The 26,724-nt window shown below is 50.7% G+C and overlaps 1 protein-coding gene and 2 non-coding genes across 5 annotated transcripts in view; all 3 read right to left on the bottom strand.

Moving 5' to 3' along the window:
* Positions 1 to 298: 298 nt before the first annotated feature.
* Positions 299 to 26,724, bottom strand: part of Ap1b1 (adaptor related protein complex 1 subunit beta 1) — a 55,923-nt gene continuing 29,497 nt past the window's right edge. For 2 of the 3 annotated variants that reach the window (XM_058573573.1, XM_058573574.1), the window contains 16 exons: positions 26,189 to 26,410; positions 23,117 to 23,237; positions 21,702 to 21,797; positions 20,339 to 20,454; positions 19,836 to 20,001; positions 13,598 to 13,696; positions 12,704 to 12,963; positions 11,859 to 12,060; positions 11,069 to 11,089; positions 10,414 to 10,557; positions 6,493 to 6,638; positions 3,985 to 4,114; positions 3,640 to 3,724; positions 2,894 to 2,980; positions 2,638 to 2,792; positions 299 to 1,290 (listed from right to left, as the gene is read on the bottom strand). In XM_058573573.1, the coding sequence (XP_058429556.1) occupies positions 1,216 to 1,290; positions 2,638 to 2,792; positions 2,894 to 2,980; positions 3,640 to 3,724; positions 3,985 to 4,114; positions 6,493 to 6,638; positions 10,414 to 10,557; positions 11,069 to 11,089; positions 11,859 to 12,060; positions 12,704 to 12,963; positions 13,598 to 13,696; positions 19,836 to 20,001; positions 20,339 to 20,454; positions 21,702 to 21,797; positions 23,117 to 23,237; positions 26,189 to 26,410 (2,125 nt within the window). In that variant the 3' untranslated portion in view covers positions 299 to 1,215. The remainder of the gene's footprint in view (positions 1,291 to 2,637; positions 2,793 to 2,893; positions 2,981 to 3,639; positions 3,725 to 3,984; positions 4,115 to 6,492; positions 6,639 to 10,413; positions 10,558 to 11,068; positions 11,090 to 11,858; positions 12,061 to 12,703; positions 12,964 to 13,597; positions 13,697 to 19,835; positions 20,002 to 20,338; positions 20,455 to 21,701; positions 21,798 to 23,116; positions 23,238 to 26,188; positions 26,411 to 26,724) is intronic. The other variant, XM_046427223.2, reaches the window with a different exon arrangement.
* On the bottom strand, positions 5,337 to 5,433 carry LOC124081149 (small nucleolar RNA SNORD125). The gene has a single exon (XR_006847970.1). It is a non-coding gene; the product is annotated as a small nucleolar RNA SNORD125 (small nucleolar RNA).
* On the bottom strand, positions 22,644 to 22,750 carry LOC124081147 (U6 spliceosomal RNA). Its single transcript, XR_006847968.1, has one exon. It is a non-coding gene; the product is annotated as a U6 spliceosomal RNA (small nuclear RNA).

The following is a 26,724-nucleotide window of genomic DNA, read 5'->3' as shown; positions in this document are numbered from 1 at the left end:
TCAGAAGTTGGTTTCCCAAAGACAGGATGGAGGGAAAACCCTGTCCTCAGTGTGGGGTGCAGCTTGAGCCCAGGATGCCCGCCGAGAAGAGCCTCAGGACCTGACACACCGGCCAGGGAAACACTTGATGTCATCATTTTTATTCACTTTCTCTTTTTGAAAATAAGAGTAACATACAATATATATTTTCTATTTGTATATATTAGATATAGTTACTGCGGGGGTCAGACAACATCCCTGGCCACTTGGAGGCAGTTTTCAAATCTGATTTTTGGGGAGGGAAAGAAGTGTCCATGACTGCCAAAAGCAGAATCTCTTTATTATCAAACAGCAAAGACAGGAAAACCTAATGCGCTGTCAGACATTGAGACTGGGAGGCAGGGGAGGGCAGCCGATGCTGGAGAAGCCCCAGGAACCCAGGCAGGAAGCTCACCCGCAGGCCCGCAGCCCCATCCCTTGGCCCTGTCTCTGCCCTGCCCTGGGCTCCCCAAGAGGATGCCAAGGAATGTATCGAGGCAGTGACGGTCTTCAAGAGCAGGGGGTGGGGACGACATGGCTGCTGGGGGAGCAGGAGCCCAGGCAGGGGCTCTGGGGGCTTCTGTGTGGTCTTGACATGGGGGCAGTCACAGGGTACCAACTTGTGGACGGTGGGTGGGTGGTGCAGGCCCAGAGCTCACCTTGGCTAGCTCAGCTCAGCTCCTGTCACACCCATGAACCCTGGAGCCCCTGATCCTGATACAGCAGCTTTTCTGGTACCCAGGGGACCCTCCCCACATACCCAGGACAGGCTGCCAGAGTCCACGCAACTTGAGGCAGCAGTGGGAAGGCCTCTAACACCAACCCGAGAGACAGCAGGGCCTATCCAGCTGGGAGCCTGAGGAGAGCGCCACACTCATGCCCAGGCACAGGCGGAGGAGGGGACCCTGCAGCCTTGCATTAGCTTTCACTGCCACTCGGGCTGTTTCCTTCACTCCCCTCACCTGACCCCACGTGAGCAGCAATGGAAGAGGGGTGACCAGAGCATGGGGTACACTGAGCTCTCCCCCAGGAGGGGGACCACTCTGCCCCAAGGACCTGGTGGCCCCTGCAGTCAGGGCCAGGGAGCCCCCTGGATGGCCAGGAGCCCTGCCCCCTCCCTCCCATGAGGAGGAGGTGCTGCTACCCCCGGCGGCTCTTCGACAGGGCTGGTAGGAGGCTAGGTGGGTGCTGGATGCCTCAATTCTTGAGGATGGTCTCATAGGCCTGGTAGACGTGCTGGGACACCTCTGGTGCTCGACACTTCAGGGATAGCTGCAAGGGGAGAGGGGCAGAGGAGAGAGCACTCATCCCTAGGCTCCTCCGCAGGAGGAACACCAGGGGGGGGGAGAGAGCAGGTACCAGATGGATGAACGTGACATGCCCACGTGGCCTGGTGGCAGCTGCGGCTGGGGCAGATGTGAGGTAAAGCAGAGGGGGTGGCCATCACAGCCAGCTGGGTGGGGACCAAATATACTTGCAGCCCACACACCTGCTGTCAGCCTCGCCACCAGAGCCCTACCGGCAGGTGATGTGACTCATGAGCGTAAGCTACCAGGAGGGCCTGGCCTTCCACAGCCCCTGGAGATCTGGGGTCCTCAGGACAAAGACTGACAGGAAACCCTGAAGGGGCAGAGGGCTGGGAGGGAGCAGGTGAGGTGCCCAGGGCTTGTTCCTACAAAGACTGCCTCTGCGCTGACGGAGGAGTACGCCCCACGATTCCAGGCAGAGGAGGGAGAAACCAGCCACCCCTCCACTCAAAAGTAACAGTTCTAGAGGATGCAATTAGGAGGGGGCGGGGGAGTCGAGTTCTGGAAGCGGGCAGCAGTGGCCCCCAGGGCTCTTTGCACACTGTGTGTGGAAGTGGGGGTGTCGGCTCCTCAGGGGCTAGAAGCACGGGTACATGAGCAGCCTATCTGCACTTCTGCTTGGCTTTGGGAACAGCAGAGTGAAGTGAGGCCAAGAGATGGGGGTGCACAGCATGGCTGGGGAGGGGGGGTGGGAGGAGGAAGAGAAAAGCAATCTGCTAACCTCCAAGTCCTGCACCACGGCGCCAGCAGGGAAGGTGGACATGCAGCAACCAAACACAGGGAGACGGAAATTACCACCACCGAAGCCACCACCGCACCCTCTCCCACCGTAGTGCCAAGGCCACCAGCGGGGCCAGAGGAGGCAGTGTCTGCAGGTCTGCAGGGCCATGCCTGCCAAACCCAGGGGTGCAGGGAGAAGCAAAGCCTGGGGCTCCCCGTTCCCGGGAATAGCAGCATAGGCTCCAGGACAACCAGGCACACATGGAGGCCATCTCCCAACTAGGTCTGATTCTGAGGCTGGGGACCACAGGCGGCTGAGAATCAACATCCTCCTGGCTGGGCACTCAGGCACTGGCATGACAGCAGGGCCAGGGCCTGTTCCCAGCAATGCCACTGCCCAGGTGGGAGATGCCTGGTGTCTTACCTGATAACTTGAGGGGGTTCACTGTAAGTTTCTAGAAAGGTGTTTTCAGAGACAACCGAGTCTAATTCACACCAGGCTCCAAGGGACCCTCAGCACAACCCCATCAGAGCCACCCCACTGGCCTGGTGGCAGAGCTCCAGGACTTCCGGCAACTGCAGGGGTTCTCACCATGAAGCTGGTGTTGCCCGGCTGGATCCGTAGCTCTGCCAGAACCCAGATGCCGTTGGTCAGTTTCAGGGACTGGTAGAGCATGTCCTGGCCCTCCACATTCCTCTTGGCGATGGTGAAGATGTTGCTGCTCTGTAGCTTGCTGCTCACAGTCTCTAAGGAGTCAGACAGGGCCCAGGTCAGCGAGGGGGGGGCTGGGAACTGGCAAGGCCCAGCAGGAACCAAGAGGCTGGGCTTAGGTTTGGGGAGTCCTCACCTGCGTTGAGTGCACAGTCTCTGATCTGGAACTGGGCTTCATTCTCATTGGGAATATCTTTCCATGTGGCCAGGAACATTTGCCGATCTGCAGGGTGAGTGGGGTTGGGTAAGAGATGGGACCCTGATACATGGGTGGCCCCTCAATGGCATGTGGCAGGAAATGGGTCTGGTCTTTACTGTCTGAGGACAGGTACAAGCTCCTCCACAGCCCCTTCTGCTTCTCCAAGCAAATCCTTAGCTCTGTGATGAGGGCACCAGGGATGTTCCCAAATGACCCCAAGTTTCCCACCTCTCTCCCCCTCCCCACTCCCACCTCTTCCTCCTCTGGTTCTGAGCCACCTGCTTGTTAGTCATGGCCTGCCTCCCAGGGCTGCTGCAGCGAGAGATGACGTGGGCCCAGCACTCCCCACAGGCTGGGCAGGGCTGAGCCCCTACTGCACTGCCTTCTCCAGGTTCTGGCCCCAGCACACAGGATGTGGGCACCAAGCATGTGGCATGATCTGTTCCTCCTACAGCCTGTAGGACAAGGCTGAGGGGCAAGTAGGAGAGCCCACAAGCAAAAGATCTCCTGTGTGGCATAAGCCATCTGCCCAGCCAGGGCTAGGGGCCCCAGCTACGCCGCCTGCTACAGGCTCTGCAGAGGGATCCACCATGGGGCAAGGCCATCCACTGATCCTTGGCAAACGCCAGGTTCCCAAGCCAGTCTCTGACTGCAGAGACCCCAGGGACTCCTTCACGACTCACCCATTTTCCCATCCTCCACAAAGAGGATGTGCAGTGGGTATAAGGTGCTGAAGTAGAAGACATCAATGTTGTTTTTCACAGCCACCTAGGCACAAAGAGGTCCCCAGTCAGTCCCGGAGGCTCGACACCCTGACTCTTGGGCTGACACCACCTTTGAGGCCCAAAGGAGGGCATTCCCGAGCATGATCCTCCCCTTGTTCCCTCTGACCTGGGCCGCCCCTGGCACATATGTAGCCCAAACCAGGACTCCACAGACCAGCCCTCTGCTGCCACAGCTGGGTCCCCTGGGTCCCTGGGGCCAGCAGGCAGGGAAGCACTGAGGTGCCTGGCCCTGCTGGAACACACCTGGAGATTGTTCAGAGGCTCCATCTTCATGACTGAGCCCACTGTGTTAAGAGGCAGGGAGGTCTCCACCGTCTGGTTGGGGCTGAGCGGCGCATGCACCTGGAGGGGGGCGGCGGGGGCCAGGCCAAAGCTGGGGAGAGAGAAGCCCCCGTAGGGATGGCAGGGGAGCAGGTGCTAACACACGCCAGGTGGGCTCTTTAGGCCAGAGTGGGCACAGAGGTGAGCAAGGAGCCTCTTCACCAAGCTGGCCTTGCCCAAACTCTAGGCTAAGGGCAGGACGGGCTCCCGACCACTGCCACACCCCCATGGCTGTGGAGACAGGAGGCAAGAGCCTTGTGCCTGCCGCTCTGCCCCACTCTCGCTGCAGACTGAAGCACATCTCTTCCCTTCTCCTCTGGATTGGGGCCTGGGCAGGTCCAAGTTTAGTACAGCCTTGCCCTGCTCTGCCCTTGAGCAGCTCCAACCTGACACCAGACACTGATTCTTTTAACTTGAAAACTCAGTGGCTACCTAAGTCTCTGCTGCCAACTCCCAGCTCCCGGGAGGGGTCTGACTACCTTAAATGAAAGCCAGATTTCACTGGGCCAGAAATGGCCACAGAGATTCAGGAAAGTCTTGTTTATCTGTAGAGCAGTGTGGACAAGAGCAGTATGTGGGCAGATCCCACAATCAGGAGGACCAACCCTTGGTGTGAGAGACACCCCCACTGTAGGCTCTTGGTAAATTACAACAGCATGGACTGTGACCTGAACTGAGGCCGTGGGGTGGTCACGCTGGGCATGTGCTAGCACAGCAGTTTCTATCCCCATAAAAACAGGCAGATGTCATCCCATCTTCCAGGTGAGGACAGGGAGCCTCAGGGAGGCACAGACTCATGCCCAGACCATACAGGGTGAGTGACACTGCTAAGATTCAGAACTCAAGCTTCTGGATTCCCGCTGTGCTCTTTACCCACGAGGCCAAATTAGGCCTACCTAAGAAATAGCAGGAGGTGACATAGGAAACCCCAGGCCTGCATGGTGGCTCAGCAAGTCAGGCCTTCCTGGGACCTCTACCACTGCCACTGTGGACTTCTGCAAGGCCCTTGCCCTTTCTGAATCTATTAAAAAGGGAAAATGGCATTAAGTTTCTGGGCTGTCAGGTGATTCCATTAAACAACACTCCAAAAGCACTTGGCCCAGGTTCTGATACCCAGGAAGTCTTCAACATACAGGAGGTTTGTTATGAGCAAGTGTTGGGACGATCCCTAGTACTTGAGTGCATGTGTGGCCTCTAGGGTCCTCTGAAAGAAAGTGGCAGAGCTGCCCTCGCCTTCCTGGCCTGCCCAAGGGTGGGAGCCCCAGGAACTCCCTGAGGAAGCAGCCCCTTCAGTCAACTTCTTAGAGGCTCAGTTTGCTCATCACTGGAGCTGCTCAGGAAGAAGAATCATCAGGAGGGGCTGCTTCGGTTCCCCAGAGAGCCCTAGCCTCGCTGCCTCACCAATCCAGCATAGTGCCCTATGACATGCAGTGTGGGGACCTGAGTGGGTGAGGATCCTGGAGCAGCCACCACTCATTCCCAGAGGAATCTGATCTTGTGCCACTGGGGGGTGGGTTGGGGTAAGGAGGCCCGCTCTCCACCTGCTTTCTTAGAGTTGCTTCCTGACACAAATTTGACTAGGGTCTGGGAAAAGAGGATTGAGCTCCTGACAGTGGGGGGACAGTCCCCTCCTGGTATGGAGGAAGCCTGTTAAAGGGTGGTTGCTGGGTTGGAGCTGGGGAGCAGGTTTGCTTTCTTTTTTTTTTTTCTTTTGGTACTGGAGATTGAACCTGGAGTGCCTCACTGAGCTACATCCCAGTCCTTCCTTTTGTTATCTTTAAATTTTTTCTTGGTACCAGGGATTTGAACCCAGGGGTGCTTAAGCACTGAGCCACATCCCCAGCACCCCACTCTCCCACTTTTTAAATTTCGAGATAGGCTCTTGCTAAGTTGCTCAGTGCCTTGCTAAGCTGCTGAGGCTGGCTTTGAACTTGCGATCCTCCTGCTTCTGCCTCCCAAACTGCTGGGATTATAGGTGTGTGCCGCTGTACCTGGATACCTTTTGAGGCAGGATTTCACTAAACTGCTGAGATTATAGGCCTGTGCTTCATAGAGCTGGAATTTCTTTTTTCTTTCTTTTTTTAAAATATATTTTCTTAGTTATAGGGGGACACAATGTCTTTATTTTACTTTAGGTGGTGCTGAGGATCGAACCCAGTCACTGAGCCACAACCCCAGCCCACAGAATTGGAATTTCTAACAGCAACATTTCTCCAGCCATCAAAGGAAGGCAAAAGTAAGTGGGGGACACCCTTCCTGCTCCTCCTGGTACTCTTGAGTCTACATAAAAAGGTTGAGTGGCGTGGAGATCACTGTTGTGGAGTTTGGCCTGAGAGTGGTGAGGAACATTTATCTTCTCCAGGCCCCCTGTGGCTGCCAGCTCTGCCTGCAGGCCAACAGACTCTGGGCAGGCTGGCCTTGGGAGCTCACCTGTTGCGGTTGAACTGGATGGCAAAGTCCGTCATGACCTGCAGAGCCTTGTTGGTCAGCTGCAGGTCCATGGAGATGGAGCCCACCTGGCGGGTGAAGGTGCCTGAGATCTCCAAGCCCTTGGCCTTCATGGCTGGGAGCCAGACCTGCAGGGAAGACCGGGGTGGGGCTCTTACATGTCCCTTTCTCTGACCCAAGCTCAGTAGCCCACCTGGGGGCTCCTTTTTCTTTCTCCTGAAGGGACCTTGCAGACTGGCCACTCCTGCCATCTCAGGATGATAGTGATCCCGTGGTTCACCTAGGGCCACCGCATGGTGTGGTTGCCATCAGAATAGCTGGGGATGTGACTGGTGCACCCAAGGGCTTATCCAGGTCTTCAGAGGTCAAAGAAAACACTTAGCAAGCAGGGCTGGGGAAGGCAACCAGACAGGTGAGCCCTGCCAGCCTCCTGACAAGCCAAGGACAGAGCTTGGATTCTGGCCAGAACCTGAGTTCTTTCTGTCACAGTCTGTCCTCCCTTACAGGATGCAGGACTAGCCTTTCATTGTCAAAAGTGGCTAAGGACAGTACCCAAGAGGACCTCTTGTCTGGAAAGCCCTTGATGCCTGGCTGCAATTGTCAATGGAGTCTCAGCCCAAGAGCTGCTGCCTCCAGGAAGCCAGCCTCCAAGCTCCTTCCCTGTATTTATGTCCCAATGATGGGAAGGCAGATAAACTTGAGCCTGTGTGCCTGTCTCTCCTGCTCCCACAGAGCTCTTTGAGGGAAGGCTCGCTTTTCTGTTTTTATATCCTTGGCTCAGAGCCTGCTGTGGAGCTGGCATTCAGGGAGTGTTTGCTAAATAAACAGTAGGAATCACAGCAGTGCCTATTAAGAGTCACATAGGACCCTTGGGGTCACACAGATGCCTCTCAGGCTGTTAGTCTCCCATGGCTGACTTACTGACCCCTCAAAATCCTAACAGCTTCCACAAGTGTCCATAATCCTCATGCTGAAGTCATGCAGCCCAAATCCTGTCCATGCCACCTGCCCCTAGGATCTTCACTTCCCAATTCCTCCACTGAAGCCACCTATGTCTGTGCCAGCAGACCTCCCCAGCTAGGGCAGCACCACAGGGGTCTGTTCCATTCCCCTTCCGCCAGCAGCTAGAGGCATTTTGTGAAATTCAAATGTGATCATGGCATCCTTGAAGACCCCTTCTAACCTTGCAATGGCCTCAAAAGCCTGGGGCTGCTCCAGGCTCAGCGTGCCCCAGCTCCTGGGAACCCACACCTCCCCATCCCTCTGCTTGGAAGGCACTTCTCCACCCCCACCATATCTGGCTGACCCTGGGCACCTTTTGCATGCCCTGGACAGATCTGTGAGGGCAGAAAGGACCATTTCCAGTTCTAAGCTCTAGACTGTGACTGAGCACATAGGAAGCAGTCAGAGAGCGGCCGAACCTGGCCCCAAGCCCAGCTTCCTAGAGGGCTCCCCCCCAGCCCTGCCCCATAGGTCGCATGCCTCCTCTTTTTTTAAAAAATTCCTTTTTTATAGTATTGAGATACTGGCTGCTGGGCAAGCACTCTGCTGCTGAGCCACATCCCTATCCCTTTTTAATTTTTATTAAACCCCTCTGGGTTGCAGGAGTCTTTGCTGGTCTGTTTTTCTATCTTGCCTTATGCTTGTTATATGGGGCTTTCAAAGGGTATGGGTCAACCTCATGCCCTAGTGTGGACAATCTATGGAGTAATTAGTCAGCTGATGCAATTTACATCATACCGCATGCCCTCTGTTCTCTGGTCCTGCTGATGATTCTGACAACCCATGCATGACATTATGGCAGACACATACGTGGTTCTCACTTTGGGCCACAACGTTGCATTCAGTTTCAGACTGTCACTTACCAGTTATGAAACTGTAGACAAAAGCATTCAGATTTCTCAATCAAAAAATGGGACTCACTATAACATAAGGCTGCAGGAGGCCTCCGTGGGATGGTGGGTGCTGGGAAAGGCTGATGCAAAGCCTGGTAAAGAGCCTGGTACACCAGTGTGCCACTAGTGTCAGAGCTGCTGTCTGAGGGCCTCTTGGGGTCCAGACTCTGCTGGGGGGCTTGCCTGGGGGATCTGCAATGGCCCATTAAGAGTCACATAAGACCACCATCACTGCAGGTACAGCTGGCATATCGTGAGTGAGGTTACGTGCTGGCCCTTCAAAACAGGTCTCACTGTGTCCCCAAAGCCTACCTGCCTTCTGCTCCGGTGAGGGAACCTCAGAAGAGAGGGACTCTGGCAGTTACAGCTTCTGACATGAGCGTTGTGAGGGGATTAGGCCAGATATGTCCTTTTTAATGCTGATGATGTGCTCTCCTTAGTCCCAGACTCACATGTTCTCATGCCCTAAACCCAGTTCTCCTTTCCTTGGCACCCTCTGTCCTGTGTCCCCATCTCAGCACCTCTGGTCACCTGGCTGCTCAAGTGAGAACCACCCCAAGCCCTTAAACATCCTGATCTTCCCATCTCCCAGGGAGCTCTCAAGTCCAGCCTCTGTGTCTACCCCCAAAGCCACGCCCCTCACCCAGACCCTCAGCAGTGCCCATCCTCCCTGCCAGTCTCCTTGAGTGGGCTCTCTGCTTCTGCTCCTCCATACCTTCTCTGGAACCTGAGTATCTCTCTCAGGGCAAATAAGACCATTTCATCCCTCAGCTTAAATCCTTCCTGGATTTTATGCCTGGATCAAGAGTAAACACTCAGCTTGACCCCGTGGACCTGCCCTTCCTTGCTAATCTCCCACCCAGCCATGAGCCTTAGGGGATGTGCTGCCCTGGGAAGCACAATGGATACTTGTGAGGCATCTCCAGACTCTGCTGGGGGTCTGCCTGAGTGACCTGGCCACCATCACTTGCATAAGGGGGGTGCTATTATGATTTGTGGGTTGGAGTCAGGGATGCTGGACATGCTGTCCTGGGACAACAGTCCTGGTGACAAGCACCTATCCTGGGTATCTTTGCAGCATTTCCTGCATGGAAAGTTCTAGGACTATAACTCAAGGGGAGCCTGTTCTTGGTCTTTTTTAGTGGGATTCAGTCACTGTTTCAGAAATTAACAGTACTGTTGGCCACATCACTCAGGGTGCCCAAGCTTCTAATACCATCTACAGCTGTCACAGCCACAGGGAAACTTTAACACGTCTTTTTGGGGTAGGTGGGTGTGCCCAAGCATTTACATTGAAATATGGGTTTGTATTTTCATCTTTTTGTCTCCTTCACCCAGTGATAGTGTTGGACTATTTTTGAAATTCTATGTGTAGATAGGTTGAAGAGTCTACCAATTTTCTTTAGGGACAGAAAGGGGGCACTATAAAATGTCTTATAGGCCGGGCACGGAGGTGCACGCCTGTAACCCCAGCAGCTTGGAAGGCTGAGAGGAGGATTACAAGTTCAAAGCCAGCCTCAGCAATTTAGCAAGGCCCTGAGCCAGTTACAAACAGGCTGGGGATGTGGCTCAGCAGTTAAATGTCCCTGGGTTCAATCCCCGGTATTAAAAAAAGAAGTCTGTAACTGAAGCAGTGGGTCTGAAGCACTGAAAAAATACTGTGCCTGCTCAGTGCCCTGACAAGGTCAGGAGCACTCACCCGTCTCTCCCCTCCAGGCCTTGCTATGGGCAGCTCCCTGGCTTTGCACCCTTCCTGCATTTGCTTAGCTAATTGTGACTGTTCTGCAGGCCTATGCTCAGCAAGCCCTCTTCTAGGAAGCCCTCTTCTAGGAAGCCCTCTTGGGTTCCCAAGCTGAAGTTAGCTTCTCTTCCTCTGTGCAGCTATGGCCCAGCTTCTCTTGCCCTGCCAGCTTGAGCCAATTCCCCGGCCCAGGCCTTTAAGGAAGTCTACATACCGGTCTCTATAATTTTTCTGTGTTCCTGCTGTGACTGAAGGCAAGGTACTTACTGCTTTGGGGGCCACGTAGGATCCTGACAGGGTGCCCACACCACTGGTCAAGTCAAAGAGGTCACTAAGGCCACTGCTGATGGGTGCTCCTAGTCTGGCTGGTACTGCTGCTGCTGGGGGTGCCCCAAAGCTCGGGTCTCCAATCTGGAAAGGAAGAGAGAGAGATCAGAGGCAAGCATCAAAAGCAGGGACATCAGGGGCATGGCAAGAGTAGTCACTTGAGTTTAGGAAACAGTGGAGATGGGGATGGGACAGCTCTCCACATCAACTCTAAGTTGTAGAAACAAGAGAGTGAGATAGTTGAAGGAGAGATGATAAGCCCTCCCATGCCCTATAAGCCTTGAACCTCAGGGGGGTGACCCATGGATAAAGGAAGGACCCCAGACATACTACTGGGTAGGATGTACTAAGCAGACCAGAGATCCTCAGGATGACAAGGTAATTTGAAATGGGGTGGAAAAGAACACAGTGAAAAATTCATGGTATTCAGGGTCCAGTGGCAACTGGATGCCAGGAGGTCAAAGCAAAGGCTGGACCAAAGGCCAGGGCTCAGCAAGGAGGGACAGCTATGACATCACCCACCCCTTGGGATGCTGGGCTAGTGCTCTGAGGAGGAGCAGGGAAGAAGGCTTGGTGACACAGGGTTGAACCGTACCCCTTCAGGCTCATCCCCCATCTCCAAGCAGAAGCAGCAGGGTGGAGAGAACAGGCAGCAACATGCAGACAGAAAAGCAACACAGAAACAAGAAAAAGGGAAAGAGGAAGATTAGTCAACTGTGGCTCCAACCAAGATGAATTTGGTTTGAGGCCCAGAACCCTGTCTTCTTATGGGAACTACCCCCGTGGCTTTACCCACCACCCTAGTGGTGCTGACTGCCACACGCCTGCCCTTGTGTTGGGCACCTGAACTGAATAGGGCAAGAGAAGGGCTTGGCTGTCCCATACCACCTGGCTTTACCACCTACCTAAGAAGCCTGGGGAGACCCTGGGCTCCTCTAACCACCCACTCTTCCAAAGTGGAGGGAAGTTCTATTCTGATCTCTCATGGGCCTCTCTCAGAGCCCTGGCTGAGCTGATGTCCCCAGCTGGTGTAGCCTGAGGATGAATGGATGCTGGTTTGGTTCTAAAGCCCTGAATAAAGCAAAGGCAACTGAGGATTCAGGATCAAAGGAAGGGGCTAGGAGGGGCCTGTGAGCAGTCCAGCAAGGGGGCTGAATCCTATCTCTGCTGCTTAGTGCTGTGCTTACAGGGAAAGTTGTCTAAGCCTCAGTTTTCTCATCTGTAAGTAGGAGTGACACAATCACCTTCAAGGGCAGGCATAAAGACTAAATACAGCGAGCCTGAGGCACTTGGCTAGTGTGGCAAAGGGAGAGTATTCAATAGATATTCCTCTGAAGATCATTATCAACATCACCTGGGGTCGGGGTGGGGGACCCAGGACATACCAGGCTGTCAAGGCCACCACCAAGAAGATCCACAGCTCCCATCTGCACTGAGGAGGTGGCCAGGGGTGGGCCACTCACTGGGGGACCAAGGTCCAGGTTGAGGAGGTCACCTAGCAGGTCGCCCTGGGCGGGGATAACATCTGGCTGCTCACCAGCTGGGGCTCCAGCAGGGGCCGTCTCAGGGCTCTCTGTGCTCTCACTCCTGCCAGACAGAAGGGAGAGGGTCAGCAAGCAGGAGTGTCCAAACATCCCAGGGAAGTCAAAGAGATTCTAGTCTCCAAGATTCTCCCCAGGACAGGCACTGAGTCTCCTTGCTGCCCCAAGGGGGCTGTATGCAGCCCTTTGCCTCCCCATTTGTTCATGTGGTCCATCTCTGGGCTCTCCATGGGGGTGGATGAAGGGAGAGAGCCATGTGTGTTTACTCTTTGGCTCACACAAGAGAAAACTGTATGCCTGTTCCCAAGGACTGTGTCATCAGGCCAAAGCAGTCACCTGGAAGCAGCAGAGGAGGTGGTAAGAACAAGGCTCTGGAACCACATAGAACTGGGTCTGAGCCTCAGCTCTGCTAGCTGTTGAGTCCTTGACTGGCCACTCAAACTCTATGCCCACTGTCCTCATCATCTAAAGGGGGACATTTTCTTTTAGCTGTTGATAGGTCAAATGAGGTCATCTAGTGAATACCTCATGTGTAGTTAGGCATTGGGTAAGAGGTTTGTTAGAATCATAATTGCCTCAGACTCAGGCCCTGCCAAAGGAAGTCACATGAGGCCCCAGCGCCTGTGCCATTAAATCATTGAACTGAGAAGGCAGGTGGGCGGCGCAGCCCACGGGCTGGCTGCACTCACGAGGCGGTGCGGGGTGGTAGGCTCTTGTGCACCACGCCCCGGCCCCCTTCCACAAAGGCGCTGGGTGGCTTATGGTAGACGGAGGCCAGCGTGCCAATGTAGCAGATGAGCTCGTCCAGCAGTGTGGGCTCAATGAGGTCCGTCTCCTCAGAGATGAGTGGCTTCTCGGCCAACACCACTTCCTTGGCAGCCACTGGGTCCGTGGACAGCAGGCGCCAGTAGATGTAGCCACGGTCCCGCAGGTCCGGGTTATCTGAATCCTTAAGGGAGGTGAGAAGCCCATGAAGCCCCTCCCCACCATCCAAGTGTGGTCACAGGATTGGCCAATGACACCAATCCTGAGCACACCATGAGCCAACCCTGAACCACTTAAATGGACATGTCCCAGCCTCTGGCTCATTCCCTGTTTTTTTTTTTTTTTTTTTTGGGGGGGGGGTACTGAGAATTTAACCCAGAGGCAATTTACCACTGAGTTATATACCCAGTCCTTTAAATGTTTAGAGACAGGGCCTCACAAGTTGCTTAGAGACAGAGTCTCACAACTTAGCCTCACTAAGTTGCAGCTGGCTTTGAATTTGGACTCCTCCTGTCTCAGCCTCCTGAGCCACTGGGATTTACAAGTGTGTAAATCACAATCCCTGTGGTTTTCCCCTTCAGCCACTCCTGTCTCAATTCCCAACTGCTCTCTGTGTCTGCCTCCCTGCCCTCTGGTGGCCCCTATCCCCCTGATTTATATTCTGTCTCAGCTTCTTCACTTGATCCCCACCACTTGGATTTGTCTGTAACTCTGGGATCCCTGAAGCAGGTATCTTGGATCACTCAGTGACCAAACCCCCACAGATGCCATTCTCTGGGGTGAGACTAGCTCCCAGGCCTGGCTCCTGAGACACCCACCTGAGTGGCCAAACTGAGGACCTGCTGCACCAGCTCCTGGGTCTCTGTTGGCTTCTTCAGAAACAGCTTTACGATGGCCGTCAGCAGCTGCAGCTGGACCTGCAGGGAGACAGAGGGGAACAAGGGTGGGCTTCATGTGGGAGTAGGAAACCAAATGAGGGCATAGTAAAGGAAAGTAAAAGTAAAAGCCAGGAGCAGCTTGTCCAGGTTTGGTGCTGCCACTGAACACAGGCTGAGGCAGCTGGGGTGCTGATGATGCCGAGAGGCCGAGAATGGTTTAGTCACTCAGGAAGGAGCTGGGGATTAGACCATTTGGCCAACCTAAGCGGGATGGAAGGTGCTACCCAGCCTAGGCTCCTGAGCATCTGTCAGCTCCACCCCTAGGCTCACACTTCTATGGTCTCCTCTACCCACCTCACTGGTGCCACTGGCCATCAGGCTGTCATGTGGCTGTGAGCTCCCAGTGGGCAGGAATCATGTCTGTCTTACTCACTGCTGTGTATCTCTAGTTACAGTTCAGTCTAGTGCCTGATATGTAGTAGCCACTTAAGAAAAGAGATCCATGCAAGAGCAAGTCACTGTACATGGTCCTTCCTTAGCCATAATCTCATTTGCCAGTCCTGGGATAAGAGGGTTAGGAGTAGCAGTTGTAGTAGCCTCTCTTGGGCCTGTCCAGTAAGGCATGAATGGCTTAATTACTCTGGCTTGCAGGGGGGCTGACAGCAAGAGGCAGAATGAAGGACATGCAGTGTTTTTCTGGGATTAAGCAATCCAGAGACCCCGTGATCTGAGTACACTTGGGAGAATGGGAGAGGAGCAGTGAACTGGCAGTTTCTATGGCAGAAGGCAGCTCAGGACCTGGCTTCCACACTTGGCCTGAGCTCCTGGCCAGTGGCCTATAGGATGTCATTTACCCATAGTCTGTGAATAAGAGGTGGGAGGGAGTTCTTGTGAGCTCTGAAAATGGCAACTATGGCAGCTGACTTGGAGCTGGAGTCAGATTATACCTTATTTGGACTCTCATTCTATCATTTCCCAGCCAGATAACCCTGGACTTGTCATTTAACTATTACTACTACTTTTTTTTTTTTTTTTTGGTACCAGGGATTGAACCCAGGGGCCTTCACCACTGAGTCACATCCCTAGCCCTGTTTTTGTATTTTATTTAGAGACAGGGTCTCATTGAGTTGCTTAGGGCCTTGCAAAGCTGCTGAGGCTGGCTTTGAACTTGCATTCCTCGTGCCTCAGCCTCCCAAACTACTGGGATTACAGGCTTTTCTTTTCTTTTTTTTTAATATTTATTTTTTAGTTTTAGGTGGACACAACATCTTTATTTTTATGTGGTGCTGAGGATTGAACCCAGTGCCTCACGCGTGCCAGGCGAGCACGCTACCACTTGAGCCACATCCCCAGCCCCTTGAGTCATATTTTCTCATCTATAAAATGGGTACAATACCACCTCACTTTGTTAATGGGAACAGCCAATCAGACAACAAATGTAAAGAAGCTAGTGTGTATTCTGCTTAATATACAACAATTATCACCACTGCTGTCACTACCGCCACACAGGAACTCTTTACAAGCACTCCCCAACTCAGTCAGCTGGCTGTCTGGAACAATTCATCACTGTCAGGGCTGCTGACTTCTGGCTCAGGTCTGCCTTGTTCTCTGCTGCCAGAGGGTGCTCTGTCCATAAGGCTAGGGCCCTGCTCTGTTTTTTGGACACATTTATGCCCCATGAGCCTGCATATTCAGGACAGTCTTTTTGTCATGGTGCTATAGCCCTCGCCATCCAGCAAGGATGCAATGAATGCAGGCAGAACTCGTGTATCATCCTGGCCAAGATCTTTCTGAGCTCCTTCCCCTTCCATAGCTAGAAAAGCCCAGGAGCCAAGATGAGAAGATTGAGACAATCTAGGCCAAGTTCCAAAACTGTGCAGCACTAAACAGGTATTTTTTGTGTGTGTGCATGTGGGAGGTGATTACTGGGGATTAAACCTGGTGATTTACCACTGAGTGACATCCTCAATCCTTTTTGAGAGGGGGTTTCACTAAGTTGCTCAGGGCCTCGCTAAGTTGCTGCGGCTTTGGCCTTGAACTTGAATCCTCCTGCCTCAGCCTCCCAAGTTGCTGGGATTACAGGAGCACAGTACACCTGGCTAAACAAGTATTTTTGTTGTGTGTGCCTGTGTGTGTGTGTGTGTGTTTATGATGCTGGGGATTGAACCCAGGGCCTTGTGCATGTGAGGCAAGCATTCTACCAACTCAGCTATATTCCCAGCCCTAAACAAGTATTCTTAAAAGAGTGTTGAAATGTCTTGGGAACCCAGGGTGCAAACACCATCCCCACTCCTAGCTATGGTGTACTGAGCACTGGACAGGGCACTTTACACACAGCATCCTGCAATCTTTATGGTAGCACTGTGCTAGAGACAAGGAAATAGACTTAGCTAATTTTAAGTAACGCCCCAGGCCACACACAGGGAAGGAGCCTGGGTTCAATTTTAGAGCCCTATCAGACACCTGGCTCAGCTTTTCCTTTTCCTTTGGCTTCTCTAATCCTGGCTCTTCAGCAGGCTTAGCTGAGGGGGGAGAGGTCGGCAAAAGATTCACTGGAATATCTGGGCAAAGTCACTCCCTCCCCACAGGCCACCCGAGGTAGGACTTGGCTGCAGAGGCAGAAACCATCCTAGGCCATGCTAAGTGTCTCAGAGATAACGGACGGACAAGGTGCTGAAGTTAAGACAACCTGGAGGCAGGGAGCAGGAGTGACTATGTGCTAGGATTCTGTGAGGAACATCTACTGTTTTTGTTCACCGAGCATTTTCTCTGTCTTCTGGCAAAAGAAATGCTGGCTTTCTTTCAGAGAACTGCTTTCTCTCAACTCCTTTCAATCTACAGAGACGGAGATAAGCATCTACGGGACCTGGAGTATTGAAGCCACAATAACTGGCTTAGGATAATGCAAACAGGCCTTGGGGACTTTGGCTGGACTGTGGAGGGGGAAAACTCTCTTTTCATGGGCATCGTTAAGCTGTAAGGACAGAGACCAGAAATTATTGAACCCTGGTAGCCCGTCTCCTGGAAGCCTGTCCAAAGCTGAAGCCACCTGAGGGTTGCAGAGACAGCCCCACTTCCACCACTCAAGCATTTGCAGCCAGGAGTGTGGGAAGGGACTGTGCTGAAAGGACTCGTCAGCTATAGGAACCAGTCAGTCCTGTTTTTCCCTGGACCAGTTTACTTTTGAAAATAGTTCTTGCCCAAACCAATACTTTTATTAATGAGTGCTTGTTACAAGCTGGGTACGTTTGAAGGACACTACAGAAGACATCTCATATAACTTTTATAGCAACAGAATGAGGGAAAGTCTAATGATTCTCATTTTATAAAAGAGAAAACTGAGGCTCAGAGAGAAAAGCAATAAGGCATAAAAGCATCGAGCCAGGAAGGGGTAGACAAGAGATGTGGACCCTGGGATTTCCAATTCCAAGGCCTACATTTGGACCCACTGGGTTACACTGCCCCCACCAGGCGCACTATTTAAAGGCACATGTTCACAGAAATGGAAATACCATTGACAAATGGCCTGGCCTCACAACACAAATGCACACAAAACTATAAGGTTACTCTAGTTATCAATCAGACGGGCAGAAAAAGGTGTGAGGATGCACTCAGCTGGTCAGGAGGTAAGGAAGGGGCAATGTCATCATCTTAAGTGGGAAGTAAACCAGCACAATCTCTACACTAAGGGAAATTGGGCAAAAGTTATGAAAATCTCAAATGCACAAGCCCTTTTCTCTAAGCATTCTGCTTAAGGATTATTCTCCAGATTTATGCGCAGTTGTGCATCACACAGCCTAGCTGTCGCAGTACTGCTTAAAAGAGAGTCAAATGTCCAGTGGCTCAAGAGGCTTAGGCAGAAGGATCATGAGTTCAAAGCCAGCCTCAGCAAAAGTGAGGAGCCAAGCAACTCAGTGAAACCCTGTCTCTAAATAAAATACAAAAATAGGGCTGGCTTAGAGGCCAAGTTCAATTCCCAGTACTCAAAAAAAAAAAAAAAAAAGTCGTCAAATGGTCACCTTCTCTGCCTTCTCAAATTAAACAAAGTATTGATGAATAACAGCATGGCCTTCAAATATATTTTAAGGGGAAAAGGCAAGACACTGAACAACTTGAATTTTCACAGTGTGCTGCCAGTAGTGTTTAAAAAATAAATGAGAGGAAAATAAATTCACAGACAATACTCATTTTCTGCAGAGTCCATGTTTGTGAATCTGCCTGCTTGGCTAAAATCCACTTGTAGCCCCCAAATCAATGCTCATGGTGCTTTTGTAATCACCTGCAGATTCGGACAGAGCAGTGAGAACTCGGAACTGCTCAACACGCACACATTACAAATGGAGGTTGGACAAGGCAGCACTCTGCCTTCTCACTTCAGCTCTCAAGACTATAAACAAGGGCTGGGGTTGTGGTTCAGTGGTGGAGCACTTGCTTAGCAAGCCATGAGGCACTGAGTTCGATTCTTAGCACCACATATACATAAATAAAAGACCCATCAACAACTAAAAAAAAAAAAAAAGACTGTGAACAAGCATCCTTCCCAGGTTTAGTGCTTTTTTTCCCCCACATTTTTGAGTCTTTCATTTAAAATTTCCCCCAAATGCTGTGCTGAAGTATTTGCCTCATGTTCTTATGCACAAGAAAGCTGTGAGGTGCCTCATGCATAAAACATACATGCCAAATAAGTTCTGTTCAGGCACGAGTTACAGTGGTGTTGGCCATAAACTCAATGTTAAAGAATTGGTAATATATATTAAATAAGGTGTCTTTAAACAGAAATACAAAAACAATGTTATATATTGACTGACAAAAATGTATCCAGACACTCACAAAAACCTAACTATATTCCTTTTTAAAGCAAATGTTCAGTACTTACTAATTCAGCATCTGCAATGATTAAAGAACACAAATGCCAGCCAGGCACAGTGGTGCATGCCTGTAATCCTGGCGATTTGGGAGGCTGAGGCAGGAGGATCGCAAGTTCAAAGCCAGCCTCAGCAATGTAGTGAGGTCCTAAGCAACTTAGTGAGACCCTGTACCAAACTACAAAAAATTTAAAAAGCGTTGGGACGTGCCTCAGTGGTTAAGCACCCCTGGGTTCAATCCCTGGTAATGACAAAAAACAAAACAAAACAAAAAAACAAAAACAAAAAATCAATTGTGGGGACAAATGCATGGAGTACTGCATGCGTGGCATACGTTAAGGGTGCCTGAGTGGCAAACCACTCCCCTTGTGCTAGCGTGTGAGCAGCAAACCGCTCACCCCGCAGGCACAGCACTGGATATAAGACTACGTGTGTTGCAGTCACAGCGTTTGCTCTGCAGCTCGCTCCTCAATTGGTCGCCGCAAGGACAGTTGGCAAGAAACTGTATTGGTGGCTGCCTGTAATCTGCTTAGCTACTGCCCGAGTATATATAACTGCGCAATAAAATCAGACCTGCTTCCTGCTTGGTCTCCAGAGGACTTGATTTGTGACTCTGCAACCACACTCTCCTCTACCCTGTTCGTGGACTTCCTTGCTGGATGAGAGTAAGCCCACGCAAAAAAAAAAAAAAAAAAAAAAAAAAAAACTCACAAATACCATGAAAAGTGAGAATGGACCATGTGTGTGCATGTAGGGGTGTGTATCTGCTGGTGCGTTCCTAAACAACCTCTGCAAATATCCCCAAGACACCAAGAATACTAGTGGCTTCCGGAAAAGTGGTGGAAGGAACACTTTACTGTTTATTATTCCATATCTTTTCAATTTTAAACCAACTCAATGATTACCTATAGAAAGATAAATATGCAATTAAAACAAACCCAGGGCTGGGGCTGTAGCTCAGGGGCAGAGTGCTTGCCTAGCATGTGAGAGGAACTGGGTTCAATTCTCAGCACCACATAAAAATAAATAAAATAAAGGTATTGTCCATCTACAAATACAAAAAAATTAAAACAAAAAAACAAACCCAGAGACCTTTGCCTACCTGTCCTGCATGCCACTGTGGACTATCTCCCATGTTCACTGAGGCACTGTCATGGGTGAAGAAAGGTGACCACACCCAACCTCCATACATCCACTGTCGCTGTCTGTCCACATGGGCAGAGCAGTATGAGGGGAGGGTTTCAGGGCAGGATGGGCTTGAGCTGCTGGTCATGACTCATGTCCAGTTGGGCACTGACCACATGAAAGCTCACCTGGGTGCTCTCATCATGGAAGCCCTCAAGGAAACTCTCCAGTAGCTCGTCTGCATTGTCAATCCGCTCAGCATACTCGCCTACGATCCAGATCATAGCTGCTCGGGCCTCAGGCTCGTCCAAGGAGTCCAGGTTCTCACACAGCGTGGCAATTACACTTTCATACCTGGAAAAGAAGGAAGCAGGCAGCATGTGAGCACTGAGAAAGCCTGGCTTACCCTGTGGGGAGGGCCACTGGAGGCTAGAGACAGGCAACAAATCCCTAGGAGATGGTGAGGAATGGGAATTTGAGTTGTATCTACCACATTTTGGCCTGGGGAGCAGAGCAGGGCCAGCTTAAGGGAAACAAGAAAAAATAAAGTTTTCTTCCAAGAATACTTCAGCAACAACAGAGGCAGAAGGAAGAGGGGAGGAGAGAGGCCCCTCCTTCCTCTACCTTCCCACCACCCTGTCCACAGGCAAAGCCAGATCGCTCCATCACCAGGAGGATGGGTGGTACCTACTTGTTAGGGTACTTGCGGAAGATGTCCTTAATGACCACAATGGCTTCCTGGACCACGTAGTTGACCTTGGTCTGGATGAGATCAAGAAGCGTACTCACACAACGCTCGGCAGATTGCTGCGTGGAAAGAGGAGGAGGGTTGGGCAAGGTCCCTTTACCCCACTTCCAATAGAGCTGCTGGGCCAAAAAGCCCAAGTCACTCCCCACCCACCTTCCTCATTACAGCACAAGAATAAGAGGACAGACTCCTTCAGATAAGGGGTAGGGAACAAAGGTAGAGAATGAGTACAAAATGATGGTCCTGGGAGGGCAGGGACATGGAGATAGGATGAGACTGTGGAGAAGCCAGGGGAAGCACTCCTGAGAGTGGGGAGGACTTGGAGATCTTCTAGGCCAAGCCCTCTGGGCAGAGTGACTCCGCTTCAGCCTCACCTAACCACTCTTCCTTGTTTCATAAAGTGGATTCTTGTTGTCAAACCCACTCACAATCTGTGTGGGCCAGTCCTTCTGCCTTTATCCCCACACTCTGTGCTGACGACCCAGGATAAGAGATTTCTCAGGATGGCCGTCATGAGCATCAAGGGGAAATGCCTCCAAATGACTTAAGGGTCTGGCCTGGGGGTGACCAGCTAATCCGAGATCCTCTAGACACCACTGGGCTCATTTAAGGAGAGTCCAGCTTGGTAGTCAAAAAATACCTCTCTAAGCAGAGAATGGGAAGAGGTGAAATGTCAGTACACAGGGTCTGGAGCAGTCTGGGCAGCTGGGAGAAAGATCCATGGGTAGCTGAATCAGGATATGTACTGAAGTATCAGAAAGGCAGAGCCCCTGCTCCAATGCTCTGTGAAATGAAGTTAAGCCTACCAGGGCTACCACCAGCTGGTGGCTGCCCCATTGTCTTCGCTACTGCTACAGGTGAACCATGATATGATGTGTTAATTTTTCTTTTGTCTCTTTTTAGTTTTGGGGTACTGGGGATTGAACTCAGGGGCACTCGACCACTGAGCCACATCCCCAGCCTTATTTTGTATTTTATTTAGAGACAGGGTCTCACTGAGTTGCTTAGTGTCTTGCCATTGCTAATGCTGGCTTTGAACTCTTGATCCTCTTGTCTCAGCCTCCCGAGCTGCTGGGATTACAGGCGTGCACTACTGCACCTGGCTGATGTGTTAATTTAATCTGCAGCAACTGGAAGGCTTAAAGGAAACTACCAAGAAGGAACCCAAATGGATCTGTATAATGGGTGTCTTGGGGGCTCCTATGGTGACCCTGAGGTCTTCCTAGACCACAAGCAGTCAGGATCAGATTGGTTTCAGCTCTCTTCTCCTCGCTCAGCTAAGGAAGGAGTCCCAGAACCTCCTCACCTCCACCTTGATGGCACAGCGGCCAATGGCACGTACAGCCTTCCGTACAAAATCCACATCCACTTCTGTCGCGTACTCTTTTAGCTCTGCCAACACCTGTAACCCAAACAGAGAAAATGGACTGGGGAATGTGACAGGGCAACCATCTGGAACATTCCTGGGTAATGAGAATGCGAAGATCCCCAGAAGGAGAGGATTCTGTCTCCTACGCGAGGTGGAAGGAGAGACCCAGGTGCCCCAAAAGGAAGGCAAGATCAGACAATTCTTGTTGTAGGATGATCTAACTAACATATCCAACTACTACTTTGTTCTTAATTTTTGGTGCTGGGGGTTGAGGCCTGGGCCTCAGGCATGATAGGCAAGTGTTCTACCACTGAGATAGACCCTAGCCCTTTTTAAAATTTGTATTTTGAGATAGGGCCTTGCTTAATTGCCCAGGCTAACCTTAAACTTGCTATCCTCCTGCCTCTGCTTCCTGAATAGCTGGGATTACAGATGTATATGACTAGCTTGGGAGAACATTCTTTTTTTTTTTTTTTTTTTTAATATTTATTTTTTAGTTTTCGGCGGACACAACATCTTTGTTGGTATGTGGTGCTGAGGATCGAACCCGGGCCGCACGCATGCCAGACGAGCGCGCTACCGCTTGAGCCACATCCCCAGCCCAACATTCTTTTTTTTGTAGGAGGGTGGATACTGGGGATTGAACTCAGGAGCACTCAACCACTGGGCCACATCCCCAGCCCTATTTTATATTTTATTCAGGAATAGAGTCTCAGCAATGCTGAGGGTGGCTTTGCACTTCAATGCCCTTGTCTCATACTCCCCAGCTACTGGGATTACAGGCATGCACCATCATGCCTGGCTTGGGAGAACATTCTTTTTTTTTTTTTTTTTTTAATATTTATTTAGTTAGTTTTTGGCAGACAAACATCTTTGTATAAAAATATGGAACGCTTCACGAATTTGCGTGTCATCCTTGCGCAGGGGCCATGCTAATCTTCTCTGTATCGTTCTAATTTTAGTATATGTGCTGCCGAAGTGAGCACTGGGAGAATGTTCTTTAACAACATAATATCAAAGTTTTTAAAAATCTGCTTATGAAGGGGTTGGGGTTGTGACTCAGCAGTACTCGCATAGCACGTGCAAGGTCCTGGATTCAATCCTCAGTACCACATGAAAATTAATTAATTAATTAATTAACTAAAGGTATTGTGTCCAACTACAACTAAAAAATAAATATTAAAAAAATAAAAAATAAAAAATTTGCTTATGAAGCTCCAGGTCCCATGGTTAATATTCTCATTATTCTGAACTGTTCACAGAATTATCATCTGACCCAAAGACCAGAGCTAGTAGGTGAGGTAGCTATCTGATATGGAAGCCTGTGCCTTGCACAACCACACTATGCTCACCTGAGCAATGTTGGCCTGGGAGGCCAGGCGGATCATAATGTCCAGCTTCTCCAGCTTCACGTAGATGGGGTCATTATATTTAACAAAGAAGACCTTCATCTCATGCTTCAGGATCTCAGGCCTGGTGGCAGGGCAGGATGCCCAGAGAGCAGAAAGCAAGGCATGAACCCCATGAAAAAAAAACTCTCCATATATGCTGAGACATTTCTGGGGTCTGAGGTGGAGCCTGATGTTTAGGGAAGCAAAGGCACTGTTGTGGCTCTATATTCCCAGGGAAAGCCTGAGCAAAGTTCTGCCTGGTTATTGCCTGTCCATACCTCAGGAAGGGGAGAGGAAATACAGCAAGAGACAGTTCATATTCAAAGGCAGTAATTATTGGGCAAAGGTTCCAAACCCAGCTTGTGACCTCAGGACTCTATTTCCTCATTTGTGAAGTGGGAATGACACTGCAGGAAAACTCTATGCTGCAGGCTTGTGTCTGCTAATCTTAGAAAGGCCTGGCATGTGGCGGCAATTCTCTGAATGATAAAGGTGGTTGACTGTACCTAGGCCATATGTATGAACAATATAGTTTATGCCTAACACCTGCTTTCCTTCTTAGAGTCTGAAACTGGTGAGTGCCCCCAATGAAAACCTTGTGAACTAAGTCTCACTTAGGCTGCCCTTGGCAGAAATATTCCATGTCTTCCTGTATTTTTTTTTTTAAATACTGAGATTGAACCCAGGGACACTTAATTACTAAACCACATATATGTGTTTTTATTTTGAAAGAGGGTCTCACTAAGTTGCTTGGGGTCTTGCTAAGTTGCTGAGGCTGGTCTTAAACTTGCAATCCTCCTGCTGATCCCAAGTTGCTGGGATTACAGGCATGCACCACCACGCTTGGCACGTGTTCCTATACTTTGTTACTGGGGTGGAGTATGCTCTATCCAACTTGCCAAGGGAGGGAGGGACCAGGAGAAATCCCTCATGGATTCCTCCAGACTCTGAAATATTTATCCCCTTATGATCCAGCTGTGTGTCCTCACATGCCACTCTAACAGATCTTACCCAGAAGCATAACTATATGCTGAATCCCAGGAAACCTGCTGGTAAATCTCTGAACATGGTCTTGAGTGCCCTGTCCCAGACACCTACACAATCTGCTGGTTTTATGAGTCAGGAAGCATCTAACATGATGGACTCCTGCCTTAGAGAAGGCACTTGCTAGGCAGGACCTGTCACCAGCTGAGCACTTCCACTTTTTTTTTTTTGATACCAGGGATTGAACTCAGGGGTGCTTAACCACTAAGCCATATCCCCAGCCATTTTTTATATTTTAGAGACAGGGTCTCATTGAGTTGGTTAGGGCTTGGATAAGTTGCTGAGTCTGGCTTTGAACTTGCAATTCTCCTTTTGTAGGCTTTCAAGCTGCTGGGATCATAGGCACACTTCCACATTTATCATTGCTCCTCCCTCAAATGCAATGGTTTTTGGACCTCAACTGACACCACCCACTGCATTTTTTCTTAGTCAAGAGAACCTCAGTGAGGTTGTGAGGTTTATACTAGGTCACATGCTAACAAGGGCAGGGGCAAGATGAGAGTCACCACCCCAACGCCTACTCCTTTGCCCTTTCTAGAACAGAAACCAATACAAAAACACAAAATGACAACTTGAAAACAAAACCTTTTCTATCATCAGGAAAAGGGATGAGGACAGAAGGTAAAGAAGGGAGGTGTCGGGGCAGAAAGAGGAGCAGCCCAGGCACTCACTGCTGCCACACAGATCTTGGCAGGAGATCTTGGCCAAGCCAGAAGCCTCTGTCCTGCTACAGAGAGGAGGCAAGACTGGAGCTGGGCAGCAGGAAGATGATTTCTGTAAGCAGGACTCGGTAAAACCTGCCTAACCATGTGTCAGGGCTGGGCTAGGCCAGGTGTGCACAATAGGGACAACTTCTTAAGAGATTTACCATGTTAAATATAGCACAGGGAGCCCTTCATGCTGATCTGGATCTACAAGTCCCTACACCTTACTAAATCCAGTAACCCAAGGGCTCTGACAGGTAAAGACCCACACTGCAACTTTAACACCCTAGTCTGATGGCTATGTTTAGGTACTTGGAAAGCTTTCCCATATTTACTTCCCAAATCTTCACAAATGTCCCAGTTCCACTGATATCTCTGGATCCCCAAGAGTATACTAAGAACCAGATTCTAACTACAACAAAGAGGGTGTACCACCTTCCGAGAGAATGACTATAAGCCCTTGTTCTCTGTGTACCCTGCTCCCAGCAACGGGGCTACTGTAACATATGAATGCTTTGTGGTCATTTGCTACTGCCAAGTCCTGACTGTTGAGTAAATCATTTGACCAAAAGGGCAGGGGGAAGAACTCAGGAGGCCAATCCCACCCTTCACGGCTTCAGGACTCCTTCACTCACAGTCACTTCTCAGAAAGTAGATCATTCCAGAGACCCCTTCTGAGGGGTCTGCTCAATGTGTTTCAGCCCCTGCCAATCCCAGGTGGCAGACCCCTTACCTTGGGATCAGAGGCTTACTGCAGTCATTCTCTCAGGGAATAGAGAAAGAGGCAGCTAGGCATGGTGATGACTTTGCTCTGCCCCTTCCCCAGGCCTAGAGGCTGATGCCTCACCATCTCCAAGGCTTCTAAGCTCAAGAGAATTTGATTAGACCTGTGGATTCTGTCCCCAAGAAAAATGCACGCACGCGCACACACACACAGCAGCCCCATGCTAACCTCTACCAAGCCTGCTCCCTGAAGGGGCAAGGGCTTCAAGGGCTTGGCCCTGTTGACATTCTGGGCCAGATAGTTTCTTGTCATGGGGGACTATCCAGCACTGTAGAATGCTGAGCAGTGTTCCTAGCCTCTATCTACTAAATGCTAGCAGTATCCAGTTGGGACAACCAAAAGTGTCCCAGATACCACAAATGTCCTTGGGGTTAAACGTGCTCTGCTGATAACCCCTGGGTTAAGGGATTTTTTAGATTTCCTGCACAGTAACAGGTCAGTTTCGATTGAGAGCCCATTCCCAGGAGTGCACGCTGAACATGTGTGTGGTGGCATTTGTACCTTTTCTGCACGATAAGGTTGATGTTGCGCAGGGCCACATACTGCAGCTCTGGCTCAGCCGACAGCAGTGTGACCAGGGGCGGGGCCAGCTTCTTGAGCAGCGTGCTGTAATAATCTAGGTCCTTGGACAACATCTCCATGAACTTCATGAGCACCTTCACAGCAGACAGCACCACAGCAGAGTTGGCATGGGAGAGCCTGGGTGTGACCCGCTCACAGATGCTGAGGTCCAGCAGTTCCGAGAAGGCAAAGAGTAGAGATAGACAGGGGATATGTTCTGTTTAGTTATCAAGATAGCATGTCTTTTAATAGGAGGAAGATCTAGATCATGGTGCCTGCTAACTGAACCAAGCAGGCTCACATCACTCTAAGCCTTAGTTTCTTTATCTATAAAGCTGAGACTGAAGCTTGCTTCACAGGGTTGCTGGGGCCCTTACATGAGATAACACATACAAAGAATGGGCAGTGCCTGGCATACAGTAGATGAGACAAAAGTCAGCTCCTTCCTTTCCCCCCACTGCCAGGACATTCAAATG

The sequence above is a fragment of the Marmota monax genome, unplaced genomic scaffold (assembly GCF_021218885.2).
Source record: "Marmota monax isolate L192 unplaced genomic scaffold, Marmota_monax_Labrador192_F-V1.1 WCK01_AAM20220418_F8-fsc00177, whole genome shotgun sequence".
NCBI lineage: Eukaryota > Metazoa > Chordata > Mammalia > Rodentia > Sciuridae > Marmota > Marmota monax.
The sequence above is the reverse complement of the archived record's forward strand: the minus strand, read 5'-3'. Positions and strand labels throughout refer to the sequence as shown.